Source organism: Megalobrama amblycephala, linkage group LG5 (genome assembly GCF_018812025.1).
Source record: "Megalobrama amblycephala isolate DHTTF-2021 linkage group LG5, ASM1881202v1, whole genome shotgun sequence".
In the NCBI taxonomy this organism is placed as follows: Eukaryota; Metazoa; Chordata; class Actinopteri; order Cypriniformes; family Xenocyprididae; genus Megalobrama; species Megalobrama amblycephala.
Window position 1 is genome coordinate 41,573,860 of NC_063048.1, and position 16,134 is coordinate 41,589,993.

The 16,134-nt window shown below is 35.9% G+C and overlaps 1 protein-coding gene across 1 annotated transcript in view; it reads right to left on the reverse strand.

The window, feature by feature from the left end:
* crim1 (cysteine rich transmembrane BMP regulator 1 (chordin-like)) overlaps positions 1-16,134 on the reverse strand; it is a 145,925-nt gene that overhangs the window by 112,439 nt on the left and 17,352 nt on the right. Inside the window, exon 2 of the mRNA XM_048192339.1 lies at positions 13,201-13,374. Within this exon, the coding sequence (XP_048048296.1) occupies positions 13,201-13,374 (174 nt within the window). The remainder of the gene's footprint in view (positions 1-13,200; positions 13,375-16,134) is intronic.

Genomic DNA, 16,134 nt, shown 5'->3' on the forward strand with positions numbered 1-16,134 from the left:
TAAACATCACTGACAGCAGCGAAAAAGAACTAAATTTAGCACTGAGAGTTGGCTTTATGTGCGCACACTTTGGGTGTGAGCACAAAATCTGCAGGAATGAGTAAAATTATGAGCAATACACACAATCCTACGCCAAAATTCAAGCTCTGTAACGCAAAAATATTCATCCGGAGCAAATGAAACGAATGAGTGAGTGGAGATGGTTTGTGTGTCAACTTGCTGTGGGAGAGATGAGAGAGAGAGAAAGAGCAGCTGGCATCTATTTTTTGGAAAATGAGTATTGGAAGTGTTTCAGATATTTCAGTATCGATATGTACCGTAAAATCAATATTTTTGAAAAGACTACATTGCACCTGCCAAATTGGCTAGTACGAGTGACTGCGTTACACGCTGCTGCTGAAATCCACCCGCATTTGTGGCGGGTGTCTTGGCGAGTATTCACATAAAGACAGCTATGCTTTAAAGGTGCTAAAGAAGATGTTTTGTTTTATACATTTTTGCAATATTACTTGAAACTGTCTTTACTAACTGATAAAAGACAATTTATTAGGTGCACTGAAAGGAATAATGTTAATATACATCATCTGTGCACGAGGTAGGGCCTTAAAAACATCAGCCAATCGTTTACGTGATCATCGCGTGAACGATTGGCCCTCTGGCTTGTCAATCACTGCCATGACGTGACTTGTGAGAGACGAGCGCGGCTGCACGCTCCAGTAACTTTCCACACTCCACAGGCGCTGCATGCAATGTTTTGTCAGGAGACAGGAGTAACAACTGCAGATTATGAGTTACCTGCGGTGAGTCCGACATAATGAATCCACTAACACGGTAAACAAACACTCGTGTTCCAATACTCGCGCACGAGTTTTGGGAGGCGTTCCCTCGAAATGAGCTGTGAAGGAGGGGGTTGTTCTTATGCATGCGCTCATTTCAAAAACTCAGCAACAATCTTTGGTTTCTCAGTTGACGAAAAGATCCTCTTTAGCACCTTTAAGTCAGGGGTGCCCAGCAGTTCGCGATCTACCAGTCGATCGCAAAGACAATGCTGGTAGATCGCACACAATTATAATAAATGCGTTTGTTAAATTTTAATAAAAAGAAATATAACGGTGCCCTTTCTTATCCTTTTAGTTTCTGTCTGAGTTGCATTTGACTAATAATTTTTTACCAGGCAAGATTTTTGTTTATTCAGTTGCCATGACAACTAGCCGGCGAACAGAGCGCGAAGTCGGCTTCCTCCAAATACGCATGAAACAAACAGCCGACTCTGAAGGGAGCGTGCACGTATTGAGCAGACGATTTTCATGAACACATCCACGATCTCGTTCATGTTCCGTATTTTCGCACATAGAGCTTGTTAGTGTATAATTAAGGAATTCGGGAAAAGCATCCTCCTCCTTGTACTTAATAATGAACCATCGACCATCGCATGTGCTCCGTCAGTGTTGATTGACACCAGTTTAGACATTGGCAGCTGTGTTTTGTCGACAAAGAATTCTGTCTGATTCTATTCAGTGCAAGTCATCAGAATAAGGTAAATGCCCTGTAGGCTAATGTAATCTGTTGTGCTGTAAGTATTTTGAGTTTAGTATTAAAATTGAAAATTGTTCAAATTGAATATCAACAATGGACATTTAAATTTATTTTACTGAATTCCATGTAGAGAGTAGTAGCAACAAGCATTTGAAATTAAGCCGTTTTTTTTTTTGTTTGTTTTTTTTGGTTAGTTGGTTGGTTGGTAGATCTCATTTAGTTAATCATTTTACATTTACATTTACATTTATGCATTTGGCAGACGCTTTTATCCAAAGCAACTTACATTGCATTATACTATACATTTGTATCTGAGTATGTGCAATCCCTGGGATCGAACCCATGACCTTGACATTGTTAGTGCCATGCTCTAACCACTGAGCTACAGGAAAACTAAGTTGATCATCAGGCAAAAAAGTGTGGGCACCCCTGCTTTAAGTGAACATAAACAGTTAAGTAAATGCATGTGTAACAGTATAAATGGATCCGTGTGTCAGATCTTAAAGTGACAGCAGCCTAATATACCTGCTGACAAATTATGAGAGAATATATAGTACCAAAAGTACCAACTTTGGTTCCCAGTCGGTACTGAAATTTTCAAAATGCGACGCTGTTGAGCGGATTTGTAATCATCTCTGATTGGCCATTGTGTTCACGGCTCATCGGATATGTCTGTGATTGGCTTCAGTGATGAAGGCTGTGAAAACATTGTAAATAGTCATCAATGACGCTTTTTACCGAGAGCTTACACATATGGGAGCGTTTGAAAGCAGCTGTCTATCGCGGACCAGTCCACTGATAGACGCCTGCTTTCAAATGCTCCCGCTTTCAAAATACTTTCAAATTCAAACACTTCCGTGTGCTTTCAAAGCTGCTTTGATCGTTGTAGCCAATCACAGACATATCTGATGAGCCGTGAACACGATGTCCAATCAGAGCTGTTTACCAAGCCGCTCAACAGCGCTCAAAGAGTCACATTTTTTAAATTTCAGTACCGATAGGTACCGAAGTCGGTACTTTTGACAACTCTAATATATATTTATATTTATATATATTATATACACACGCACACAAATATAAATATACTGTTTAGTATCTGTGCCCCAATACTGATGAAAGGCTAGAAACAATGCTAAATGACTGTAAAAATGTTATGCGGTGTAACCATCAAGTAAAATGTAATAATTAGGGGTGTGATGAGATCTCGTGTCACGAGATCTCACGAGACTAATATGTGACGAGATTTCTCGTCGAGGCGAAAAGTAGTCTCGTGATGTTGCCATGACAGAGTGTTAGGATGATTAGGAAAGAATATGCCACCGCTACGTTTACACTACGCCTCCACTGTCGTTTTGCTTTGTATTTAAATAAAAAACGAAAGTGAAAGTAAACGCGAGCGCGCATTCAAATGCGATTTTAATACCCCGCATTTTGAAAGCGGCTCCCTGATGCATGCAGATATCTTCCAATATGAAAGCTATTTTAGGCTGGGCAGTGTAGTTGTAACCATCTCTTAGCTCTGTATCAAAGAAAAATTTGATCTTATTTGCACTTTGAATATTCATACTCAGAAAGTAGAACTGAAATGACATTCATTACTAAGATAATTAGTTAAAACATTTCAAATACACCTGCAGAATATTTTTTCTAGTCATGTATTTTGATTTCTTAAAAATAGTGTGTAAAAATCTCGTCTCGTCTCGTTCTCGTGAGATACCCGTCTCGTCACACCCCTAGTAATAATATATTTTTCTTATACTTTAAATAAATGTGAAACATCATTTTAATTAGATTTTTAGTTTTTAATTATATCTACGGTCAATTATTTATTTATTCTTCACCTTGCCCATGAGTAGTCATGAGTAAATGGTGACAGTGTTGCAAAATACCTTGCAATCAATTAATCAATTGTAAGTCGAGGTCTAAGTCCTTCAAAGCTCCTTACACTGCGACCGGGGGATAAGATGTCACGGTCACCAGCGAGGCCAGCTAACATGTCACTAAACTCCTAAACACGATTTATTTACAAGGTAAATGAAAAAGATTTGATTTTAAAAGGCGATAAGCTCTAAAGGAAGTTCTACTGACAGGTCTCTGGCAGAAAACTGCACATGGCAAAGGTGACGGAATCAATGGTATTAGCACCTCTAATTTTCCGCCTCAGTAGAAGGAAAGGAAACTACGCATGTCGTGCAGTAGAGCTGACCCCGTAGATGTGACAGGGCCGCATCCAATTAACACCTGTTTGTGATGTTGTGGCGCTCTGGTTCTCACGACGCCTAGCATGTCCAGACACCCGGACAGATTGATGTGAGCAAGTTTCGAAAGTCGCATCGCCTCTAAATCTTGGCTCCTGTGAAGAGGAAGAACACATTTGTGCTGAACAGACAGTTGTCCTCAAACATTTACCACTGCCAAAGTCAGGGGAGGATAAAATAACACGTAGCAAGAATGCTGTGGATATTTTTGCAGACCTTTGAAAAACCACAGAGATTAATTACACTCTGCCCCCATAAATAATTAATTAATGCCCCAGCAAAAAAAAAAAAAGTGAATATATATATATATATATATATATATATATATATATATATATATATATATATATATATATATATTAAGAAATTAAGCTGTGCATTAGTGTGCTGCTGACAGCTTGCTGCGCTTTCAGACCACTAGCATGAGCAAAACCCTCGCAGAAAAGTTTATTTCAATTAAAAATTAAATTCAGCCCTCTTAAAGCACCATCACTACAGACATACACATTCACACAGACATTTCTTGCCACAAGCTGAACTTTTAAAATGATGTGCCAAGTTTAAAATAGTGTTATTCAGTCTAAAAATATGCATGAGAAACCCATGCTTTCGGTTTCATTACATTTGCGTCCCGTCCGTCTGCTTTTGAAGACCGTGTCTGCTGTAAAAGCATCAATTGATGTCAGGTGAACCTGAAATCAGCAAAATTATACAGGCCTTACTTGCTTTTCATATAGATATATAAAAAGGTTCAGAAGAATAAACACGTTTATTTATTTATTTTTTTGTAACAAATTTTGTATTTGGCACATCTAAAATAAAATAGCACATCTTCAGTAGCCAAAATGGCGTTAGAGCAAGCTTGATTTATCTCCTTGAATCTTTGACTGATTCAAAACTATATTTGCATCATTAAATATTCACAGAAGTCCTTGCATTGCATAGGTATAATCATTTTATATACAATAATTACATATTATTTTGATGCATTGTTATATTGGTGCATAGAAATCAAAATGATTAAATATCATTCTTCCTTAAGAAAATTCTTTGATTATTTTGATTTTGCATTTTTTTCAGAGTAAATGCATCAGAAATGTGATGTATTTTGAATATGGTCCAAAGGCAGAAAAACACATTTTTTTAGTCATATTACCCAGGCTTAGTCATCTTTAGAAGTGAATACAGTTTTTTAAACTAGTAGCAGTTTGTTCACGGCGCACACACCCTCACACATGGAGCTCTGCCCATGTTCCACATCAAACGCTCGAATGCCTTTGCGTTTGCCTCTACGGGACAACAGGGAAAGTCAAAGTACAGTACTTTCAGGCATTCCGTTCTTGGGTTTGGCCGACCCCCCATGCTCTCTTTGAAAACAGGACATTGTTAAAACAGAAACATGTTGCTTTTGGCATGAGAGGCTGCTCTCTCCCTGCATACAACGGGGCCTGCAATTAGCATGGCCGGCTCCCCAGAACAAATATTCTCCACTGTAATCCTGCCAGGGCAGCAGAGACACAGCTCGACTGCAAGAATGCTTGGCATTTCCTTTAATGTGCTTTGGCTGAGCTGGGTCAGAGAAAACCAACAGTAAAAGCAGAACAGAGTCCCACACAACAAAACTTCCTGTTCACACTCACTTTCGAACATGCACGCTTTTCTCATAAAAAGAAAAAGATATTTCCACCCCCTCATTCTTTTTACCTGCTACTGTTACACATTTTTCTTTTAAAATGATTATAGTATATTCACATACACAAAATAGGCTTTCTATTTCCATATCTGGCAAAATTTCAAGTTATATCTTTTCAAGCGACGGTTTCTAAAAGTAGTGCATTCATCCACTTACCAAATTACTGCAACTTCTAGGTCAGGGGTCTAAACTGGATTTGTGGAAGACTACCATTCACCTCCATGTTAATTTCAAACACAGGCTCTCTCTAAAAGAGCTCCAGCACATTCCCTTACTGCTGTTTAGCCCAGTCATTTCAGCTTGACGGTTAAATTGCCTTGAATAATCTAGACCCAGTCCTCAGAAGTCTGAGCTGATCCAAAGAAGGCTGTATGTTCAAAAGCACTCTACCATTAAAACAGTGTTTGACACAGTGAAACAAAGCCCTTAGAACTTTTAATTCTGTGATTTGAAGTCCATTTGTATTTCCAAACTTTATTTAGTTTACAAGAGAACATCTGTTTTCTATTTGAATATATTTTAAATTGAGATGAGTTACAAGATGAGTTTATATCGCAATTCCGAGGGGGGGGGGAAGTCAGAATTGCAGGATATAAACTTGGAATTAACTTTTATTATTCTTTTATATGTCACAATATTATCGATTTTACTGTTTTTTGATTAAATATATGCAATCTTGGTGAGCATAAGACAAGTCTTAAAAAAAAACGTAATTATTCCAAATTACAAATACACATGACTGGCATACTGTCTGTGATTTAAAGTCCATTCAAAGTCATTTCACTCTGTGGCCATCTTAAAAGGCCATACAAGTTCAGTTTCAGTAGCGGAATGGGGAAAACATGTCATGATTACATTTCAATGACATTTTAAATCAGCAAACAAATCTGACATCAACAGTCTAATACATTTCCATCATTTAGGCCAGTGGTTCCCAAACTTTTTAGCGTGGAGTACCCCCTGAAGGGATTACCATCCTTCTGCGTACCCCCTCTCTTCCACTTCGACTGCAGTCACACCTTTACCATTAAGGGACAATATTTGCCCCCTAAATTAATTTTCCAGTGCATATTTTTACTTTTCTGTTATAAATATAAATGTTATAAATAAATATATAAAAATGTACAATAGAGAAATATGCAATGATGGTAAAACTAAGTAAAATTTTTAAATATTAAACTAAAACCGCCAGTAGGTGGCAGCGAGTCACTGTTTTTATGAGTGAGTCATCGAGTCATTCATTCAGTAACAAAGCAAGTGGCTGTGAATGAATCATTGAATCACTGACTCTCACGATTCGTTCAAAGCCGCAGAATTGTTCGCGAAACACAGATGGTGTGTTGTAGTTCTGCTGTGGTTTTCGTTAGAACTATTATTTAATTGCAAAATAGAGTAAATACTGACAGTACTGTGTTTACTATGTACGTTTTGTTTTTTCACCTGTTGTATAATAATGTCACGTTTGCAGTCGTGTGGATATTTGGGAACAATTGCATTCTTGCTCGTTATCATCATTAAATACAAGAACTCACACAAGGTATGTTTTTGTATCGGAGAATTTTGAGTCTTAAATCGAAATGAATCCATCTTTATTTGTCCTTCATGCAAGTAAGTGCTAAATCCCCACTTTTACAAAGGTGCATTTAGTGCGATTTAAGGCAGCAGATTCTGCACGCAATCTATCATGTGCATGCTGCTTGTGTGGATACAGTCATTTTTGACTGCAAATGATGAGGTAATTTGATTAAATGTACTGGATTTACGGTATTTTGGCAGTTAGAAACATATGATCGATTTTAATATTATTTTAAGGTAGAATTAAATGAACTACTCAGCATTTTGTTTGCGTACCACAGTTTGGGAACCACTGATTTAGGCCATTCTAGAGTAAATGCCTTCATCGACTGTCTTAAAATAACAGATTCTACCCAATTTAAATCCATTCCCACATTTTCTCCCTCAATATGTGCAAACATATGCCAAGGGGCACACATTCTGTGTGAGCCTACCACATTTGGCCAAAAAATGGAATTCCTCAATATGTCATAGTTTAAGTATTAACTTCTCAAGCAAATGGACATGCCTAATTAAATCTGAGAACATTGAGCAGTGTCTCTGTGCAGTCACCTGACCCTGTATCTTTTGGACAGTATCTCAAAGATCTGTCTTTTAAGGTCAGTTTTAGTCTTTTAGTCTCACATAGAGGTTATTCTGGTTGAGAACCGCCCACTTAGAAAAGAAAAGAGCACGTAAAGGGACTAACTCGTTTCCTTTTTACGTGCCATTTAAGAGTGGGTTTACCTAAAATAGAGCAAACTATAATACTAGATGAGGGCTGATGCAAAGACTAACATCTTTCCATCAGGTCTGGCGACGATTTACTGCTCTGGAATATTGTTTTACCCAGAGAGAATCTACTTAGACATCAAAGGTCAACATATTATTATGGTTTTATTGAAGATGGATTTCCTGTAGCAGCAACAGTAGAGACTAGTATGGATGTCATTAGGGAACCTTGAAGAGGGCACTGCGACGGTATTATCAATCTTCACTGTCCTTTCAGACAGACCCCACTCCTCACTGTTTGGCTAAAGAAATCCAAGAGGTCACCGAACCTTTCAAAGTGGGGCCTATTCTGATAATATCAATAGCACTTATCTATTCAGCGCTCGCCCTTGTGCCTGCCAGCTTCCCGTAAATACAAAACACTCCTTTGTGAGGAAGGACGTTTTTCCATCGGGGCTGAACAGGGTGAAAGTCCTTAATGACAAGCCCATATTTCTGGTGATTCTGATTTGGTCGCAGAGTTGTTTAAATACACTTCTGTCTCTTTCCTTCACCGGCAGCGCAAAGACGGTGGAAGTGGAAGTACGAGACAGAATTTAATCATATTACGGTGACGGCTCTACTACTGTGTGACAGAAGCAATTGTTTAATGTGAAATCAATAAAATCTCACAATGTCTGTTGACGGTAGACACAAAAGATGGTCAGGTTGATGAATCATGACAGTGATGTTTTTCTTATGCAAATGATAACTGCTGAGCGGATACCATTACAACACTACAAAACATGTGCTTTGGCCCACGCTTCTCACGGCACTGAACGCAAACAGATGTATGAGGAGATTGGAAGAAACACAACTTTTCGCAATAGCCAGAAAATGCATCACATTCTCAAGCAACAAAATGTGTATTATGTAGGTGGGTAGTGCCTGTACACGGTTTATTAAAAATGTATTATGACTTACTATGTTGCTTTGGGCTAGCATGAGCAAAATAAATTATTTTTTTACCCCATAACTGCAGCTGGAAGCTACGGAAGCTTGTTTCCGCCACTAAATAAAAAAGGTAATTGCGACTTTTTATCTCTCAATTCTGACTTTATTTCTTACAATTATGAATTTTTATCATATAATTCTGACTTTGTAATATGCAATTGTGAGTTATAAAGACAGAATTGTGAGATATGAACTCGCAATTCTGAAAAAAAAACTTTAGTCTTTTCCTTTACAACTGGACATATCTCGCAATTCTGACTTTATAACTCGCAATTCTGACTTTATAACTCGCAATTATGACTTTATAACTTGTAATTCTGACTATATCATGCAATTCTGACTTTATAACTCACAATTCTGACTTTATAACTCGCAATTATGACTTTATAACTTGTAATTCTGACTATATCATGCAATTCTGACTTTATATCTCACAATTCTGACTTTATAACTTGCAATTCTGACTTTATAACTCACAATTCTGACTTTATATCTCGTAATTCTGATTTTATAACTTATAATTCTCACTATATCATGCAATTCTGACTTTATAACTTGCAATTCTGACTATATCATGCAATTCTGACTTTATAACTCGCAATTTTAACTTTATATCTCGAAATTCTGATTTTATTACTTATAATTCTCACTATATCATGCAATTCTGACTTTATATCTCGCAATTCTGACTTTATAACTTGCAATTCTGACTATATCATGCAATTCTGACTTTATAACTCGCAATTCTAACTTTATATCTCACAATTCTGACTTTATAACTTGCAATTCTGACTTTATAACTTGTAATTCTGACTATATCATGCAATTCTGACTTTATAACTTGCAATTCTGACTATATCATGCAATTCTGACTTTATAACTCGCAATTCTAACTTTATATCTCGCAATTCTGACTTTATAACTTGCAATTCTGACTTTATAACTTGTAATTCTGACTATATCATGCAATTCTGACTTTATAACTTGTAATTCTGACTATATCATGCAATTCTAACTTTATATCTCGCAATTCTGACTTTATAACTTGCAATTCTGACTTTATAACTTGTATATGAGTCTACTACAGTCTACTAATACTCTAATGAGAGTTGGTTGACATGTAATTGAAAAGTTACTTGTAGTTAGTAGAGTGTCTAAAGTGGACCATCGAAATAAAGTGTAACCCAACTTTTCAAACATTATGGTTATAATTATGCATGATTTGTAATATAGTACTTTTTTACATTTGCATCACATAACATGCTTCATATGTATGGCTTTCTAACAAAGTAAACTTGCTCGGTAACTCACCTGGTACAGGATTTCACTTGTGATGGTTTCTTAGACTGAACCACTTTAAAAACAGCCAACAGACCAGCTTAGTCTGGTTTATATTTATACTTAATATTCAACAATATTATTAATCTGACTGTACTGACACTGTTGTATGAGAACTGAACAGAGCTGGACAATGACATCACTGTTTACTGAAACACTGCTCATAGATTAAATGAACAAATTTAATAATTGATGATCTTTACAAAAGAATTGAATCATAATTTTCCTGTTATCACTGTAAAGCTGCTTTGAAACACTCTCTATTGTATATAGTGCTATATAAATAAATGTGACTTGACTTGGTTTACATTTTTTTTTTTTTTTTTAACCAGGTATTGCTTAGTGTAAGAATTTTCTGCCGCCTGTTTTACTAGCCACTAATAAAACACTGTAAAAGGACAAAGATATCAAAATGATAGGTTGACAGCCACTGAAAAAAAACAACAACAACAAGCTACTCATCAAGAGAATTAAGTGTCTATTAGATACAACATCTCTAGCATACTGACAACTCTACAAATAGACAAGTAAAACAACATCTCAGACTAGACACAATATCACAGTAACAAGTGACAACTGCAACAACTCTAAAGCACTAGTCAAAACAACATGACAAGCACCTATTAGTAAAACAAAACATGGGGCAAACCTTCAAAAATAGCCACTGCCTGCTTCAGGGATGATGAAAAGCACACCTGCCGCAATAAAACAACAAGGCCCTGCACCCGTTGCTAGGACTGTTGTGATAACAAGCATGTATTTTTATGTTTAATTGCCAGTGTGCCACCATCTCAGACTGAACGCACAGGCACGCTGAGAGAATGTGAGCAAGTATCCATCGGGGACTACATTTTTCAACACAACATTTGCATTCTGATAGCTCTAAAAGGAGCCTTATCAGCCTCTAGTAAATCAGCTTGTTTGTTTGTTTAATCACAGACTTCTGAAAAAAACAACTGTCATTTAAGTAAAAAGCCACTAAGAAAAGAGGAAAAATACTATTTTGCAAGCCCGCCATTAAAAAAGAAAAGAAAAAGGGAATTAGAGGAAACAACTCTAAAATGTAAAAATAAATAAATAAATAAATAAATAAATAAATAAATAATTTTGCGAAATAAGGTTTTGTTTAGTATGGAAGGTTATTTCCGCCATGAAATAAAAAATAAAAAAGGCAATTGCGATTTTTTTTAGCTCACAATTTTGACTTTCTCAGAATTGCGTGATATAAAGTCAGAATTACCTGATATAAAGTTAGTGAGATATGAAGTCAGAATTGCGTGATATAAAATCATAATTGCGCAATATAAAATCAGAATTGTGTGATATAAAGTCAGAATTGCGAGATATAGTCAGAATTGCGAGATATAAATTCAGAATTGCAAGATATAGTCAGAAGAATTGCGCGATATAAAGTCAGAATAGTGTGATATAAAATCAGAATTGCAAGATATAAAGTCAGAATTGCACAATATAAAGTCAGAATTGCGAGATATAGTCAGAATTGCGAGATATAAAGTCAGAATTGCACAATATAAAGTCAGAATTGTGAGATATAGTCAGAATTGCGAGATATAAAGTCAGAATTGCGAGTTATAAAGTCAGAATTGTGTGATATAAAGTCAGAATTGCGTGATATAAAGTCAGAATTGCGCGATATAAGGTCAGAATTGCGCGATATAAAGTCAGAATTGCGCGATATAAAGTCAGAATTGCGAGTTATAGTCAGAATTGTGTGATATAAAGTCAGAATTGCACAATATAAAGTCAGAATTGCGAGTTATAAAGTCAGAATTGCATGATATAAAGTCAGAATTGCGAGATATAAAGTTAGAATTGCAAGTTATAAAGTCAAAATTGCGTGATATAAAGTCAGAATTGCGTGATATAAAGTCAGAATTGTGAGATATAAAGTCAGAATTGCGAGTTATAGTCAGAATTGTGTGATATAAACTCGCAATTGCGAAAAAAAGTCAGAATTGCGAGGTATAAAGTCAGAATTGCACAATATAAAGTCAGAATTGCGAGATATAAAGTCAGAATTACGAGTTATAAAGTCAGAATTACGAGTTATAAAGTCAGAATTGCACAATATAAAGTCAGAATTGCGAGTTATAAAGTCAGAATTGCGAGTTATAAAGTCAGAATTGCGAGATATAAAGTCAGAATTACGAGTTATAAAGTCAGAATTGCGAGTTATAAAGTCAGAATTGCGAGTTATAAAGTCAGAATTGCGAGTTATAAAGTCAGAATTGCATGATATAAAGTCAGAATTGCGTGATATAATGTCAGAATTGCGAGTTATAAAGTCAGAATTGCGAGTTATAAAGTCAGAATTGCGAGTTATAAAGTCAGAATTGCGAGTTATAGTCAGAATTGAGAGTTATAAAGTCAGAATTGCGATATATAATATCAGAATTGCGAGATATAAAGTCAGAATTGCGAGTTATAGTCAGAATTGTGTGATATAAACTCGCAATTGTGAAAAAAAGTCAGAATTGCGAGTTTATATCACAATTCTGACTTTAGAAGACATAATTGTGAGTTTATATCTTGCAATTCTGAGAAAAAAAAAAATACGAGTTATAATGTCAGAATTGAGTGATTGAGTTCAATTACCTTAAAATGCAACTTCATTGACTGTGGCTGACATTCACATTTTTATCAATTATGCATTCATTTAAATTAGTTCAGAGGATAAATCATCACTTCACTGAAAATGATTCTTTATGGATTCTCTCAAAACTAATAAGGAAGCTGATTCCAAATAGCAAACCTAATTATAGATAATTAGGAAGAATGCATGGAAAAACAACACATCAAATTCTCAATATCTTTAAAAACATCAATGTTTCATGAAATCTGCCCCGCAACAATTGTACAGGGACTTATAATAAAGCCATTTTAGAGTATGTTCACAAAATCAAGCAATCGAGAGTTCAAACACATATTTTAAAGATGAAACCCATCAGGGACGTATTAAATAGCATGATGACATTATGACTACTGCAGAAAGACACGCGCATGCAGGTACAAGTCTGTTTCACGCTGGAAGTAGACAGAGAGAAAAGATAATGAGAATGGAGAAATAAGAGGTACCTTCAATCTTCTGCAGGGCTGTCTGACAGGCTTCCTGGCTAGCGAACTCAAATGGGTTGTTGCATGTTCGTACACTGTCACATTCACACTTCCCATCAATGATGTTACAGCCTGTAACCAGGTTTTCATTGCATGGCTCAAAGCCCAAGAGCTGGTCGTCATCCCAGTTTTCATCTGAACGAAAATGAAAGAAACACATATCAATGAGGATGCCACAGCAACAAAAATTCATAATAAATTACCAGATCAAACAGAGTATTTTAAAATCTCAGAATCGGGCCCAGTACATTTTCACAGTATCATTAAAATCGTGGGCTTTAACTTGTCTGATGATGCTGAAGTAATGAGGCTACTGAATGCTAGAAAAGAGCACACGGCCAATTACATGTGCATTTGTTGTCCAAGGGGTATCAAAAATCTCAGGAATATGAGAGAAACGTAGACTTGTTATAAAGGATTATGCAGTTTCTACGTTCATAGCCTCTCTCGACTTACACGATAGATAAATGGTGGCAGAGAGCAGCGCATTTTCAAAATAAGAATGACCCCGACCCTGAAGACACTTCTATCTGCCAGCAACATTATGAAGTCTTATTTGCAGTGCAAACACACTTCGCTGATACAAGCGCTGGCATTTCAGCCCACTGCATGTTCACCTTATCAGCGCGCACGCATGTTTGTGTGCTGAGTATGGATGAATACACACTCAAGATGGGCACAGACCAGGGCTGGCTGATATATTGAATATTTATTTTCAAATAAATTATTTTACATTTTACTTAATAAAAACCTAAATACTATTATTTTTAAAAAAAATATATGTATATACATTAAAATGTATTTTAATTAAATGTATATTATTTTCTATGATATTCTATTCCCTAGAAAACATGGTAACTCTTTACAATAAGGTTTCCTGGTTAACAACTTTAGTTAACATGAACTAAGAATGAACAACACTTCTATAGCATTTATTAATCTTAGTTCATGTTAAAGGATTAGTTCACTTTAAAATGAAAATTACCCCATGATTTACTCACTCTCAAGCCATCCTAGGTGTATATGACTTTCTTCTTTCGGATGAACACAATCTGAAATACATTAATAAATATCCTGATGCATCCAAGTTGAATAGGGAAGGCGTGGGACGTAACGTAAACTTTTTGAACTGCAAGAGTTTTACACTTTCTCTGTAACTTGATTAGGGAAGGAGGTCTGGCGGAAGCTAGATATTTTACTTTATAATGTGTTAAATATGGATATTTTTCTTATACAAACGCATCGCTTCGCTTCAGAAGGTCTTTATTTAACCCCCCGAGATTCATATTTGAGATTCATACTCGTGGGTCCTGTTCACTGTCATTATAAAGCTTGGATGCATCAGGATATTTATTAATATAATTCCAAATGTGTTGATCAGAAAGAAGAAAGTCATATACACCTAGGATGGCTTGAGGGTGAATAAAGCTTGGAGTAGTTTTCATTTGAAAGTAAACTAATCCTTTAATTTCAGCATTTACTAATACATTATTAAAACCAAATGTTGTTAACATTAATTCACTGTGAACTAACATGAACAGCTGGATTTTTATTAAAGGTGCCATCGAATTGAAAATTGAATTAAGATGAATAACAAGAGTTCAGTACATGGAAATGACATACAGTGAGTCTCAAACACCATTGTTTCCTCCTTCTTATATAAATCTCATTTGTTTAAAAGACCTCAGAAGAACAGGAGAATCTCAACATTACACCGACTGTTACGTAACAGTCAGGATCATTAATATGTACGCCCCCAATATTTGCATATGCCAGCTCAAGGCATTATGAAAGGCATTACACGTCTGGATCTGTGCACAGCTGAATCATCAGACTAGGTAAGCAAGCAAGAACAATAGTGAAAAATGGCAGATGGAGCAATAATAACTGACATGATCCATGATAACATGATATTTTTAGTGATATTTGTAAATTGTCTTTCTAAATGTTTTGTTAGCATGTTGCTAATGTGCTGTTAAATGTGGTTAAAGTTACCATCGTTTCTTACCGTATTCACGGAGACAAGAGCCGTCGCTATTTTCATTATTAAACACTTGCAGTCTGTATAAGTCATAAACACAACTTCATTCTTTATAAATCTCTCCAACAGTGTGTAATGTTAGCTTTAGCCACAGAGCACTATCAAACTCATTCCAAGAATCAAATGTAAACATGCAAATAAACACTGTACTTACGCGATTAGACATGCTGCATGACGAACACTTTGTAAAGATCCATTTTGAGGGTTATATTAGCTGTGTAAACTTTGTTTATGCAGTGATAGAGTCGAGAGCTTGAGAGGGGGCGGAGAGCACGAACAATTAAAGGGGCCGCAGCCTGAATCGGTGCATAGTTAATGATGCCCCAAAATAGGCAGTTAAAAAAATTTATTAAAAAAAAAATCTATGGGGTATTTTGAGCTGAAACTTCACAGACACATTCAGGAGACACCTTAGACTTATATTACATCTTGTAAAAAAACATTCAATGGCACCTTTAACTAACATAAATAAAGATGAATAAATACTGTAACAAATGAATATTGCTCAATGTTAGTTAATACATTTACTAATGTTAATAAATGAGACCTTATTGTAAAGTGTTGCCAAAAATATAATAAAAAAACAGCTTAAACCAGTCTAAGATGGTTTGAGCTCCACAAAAGCTTCACAAACGAGGGTCAATTCAACGCTGGATTTGAACAAAAGATTAACATGACGGCACATGCTAGTGGATGAGTTGAATCAACTCCACAGCAACTACATAAATTTATCCACTAACCATTCAGAAACGTCCAGTTTCATTCTAAAAGTTGTAACTTCTTCCTGAGTCTCTCCATCAGTGTCGACTCCGGTTTGAACAATGTAAGGCTGAACACCGTTACTGACAATCCTC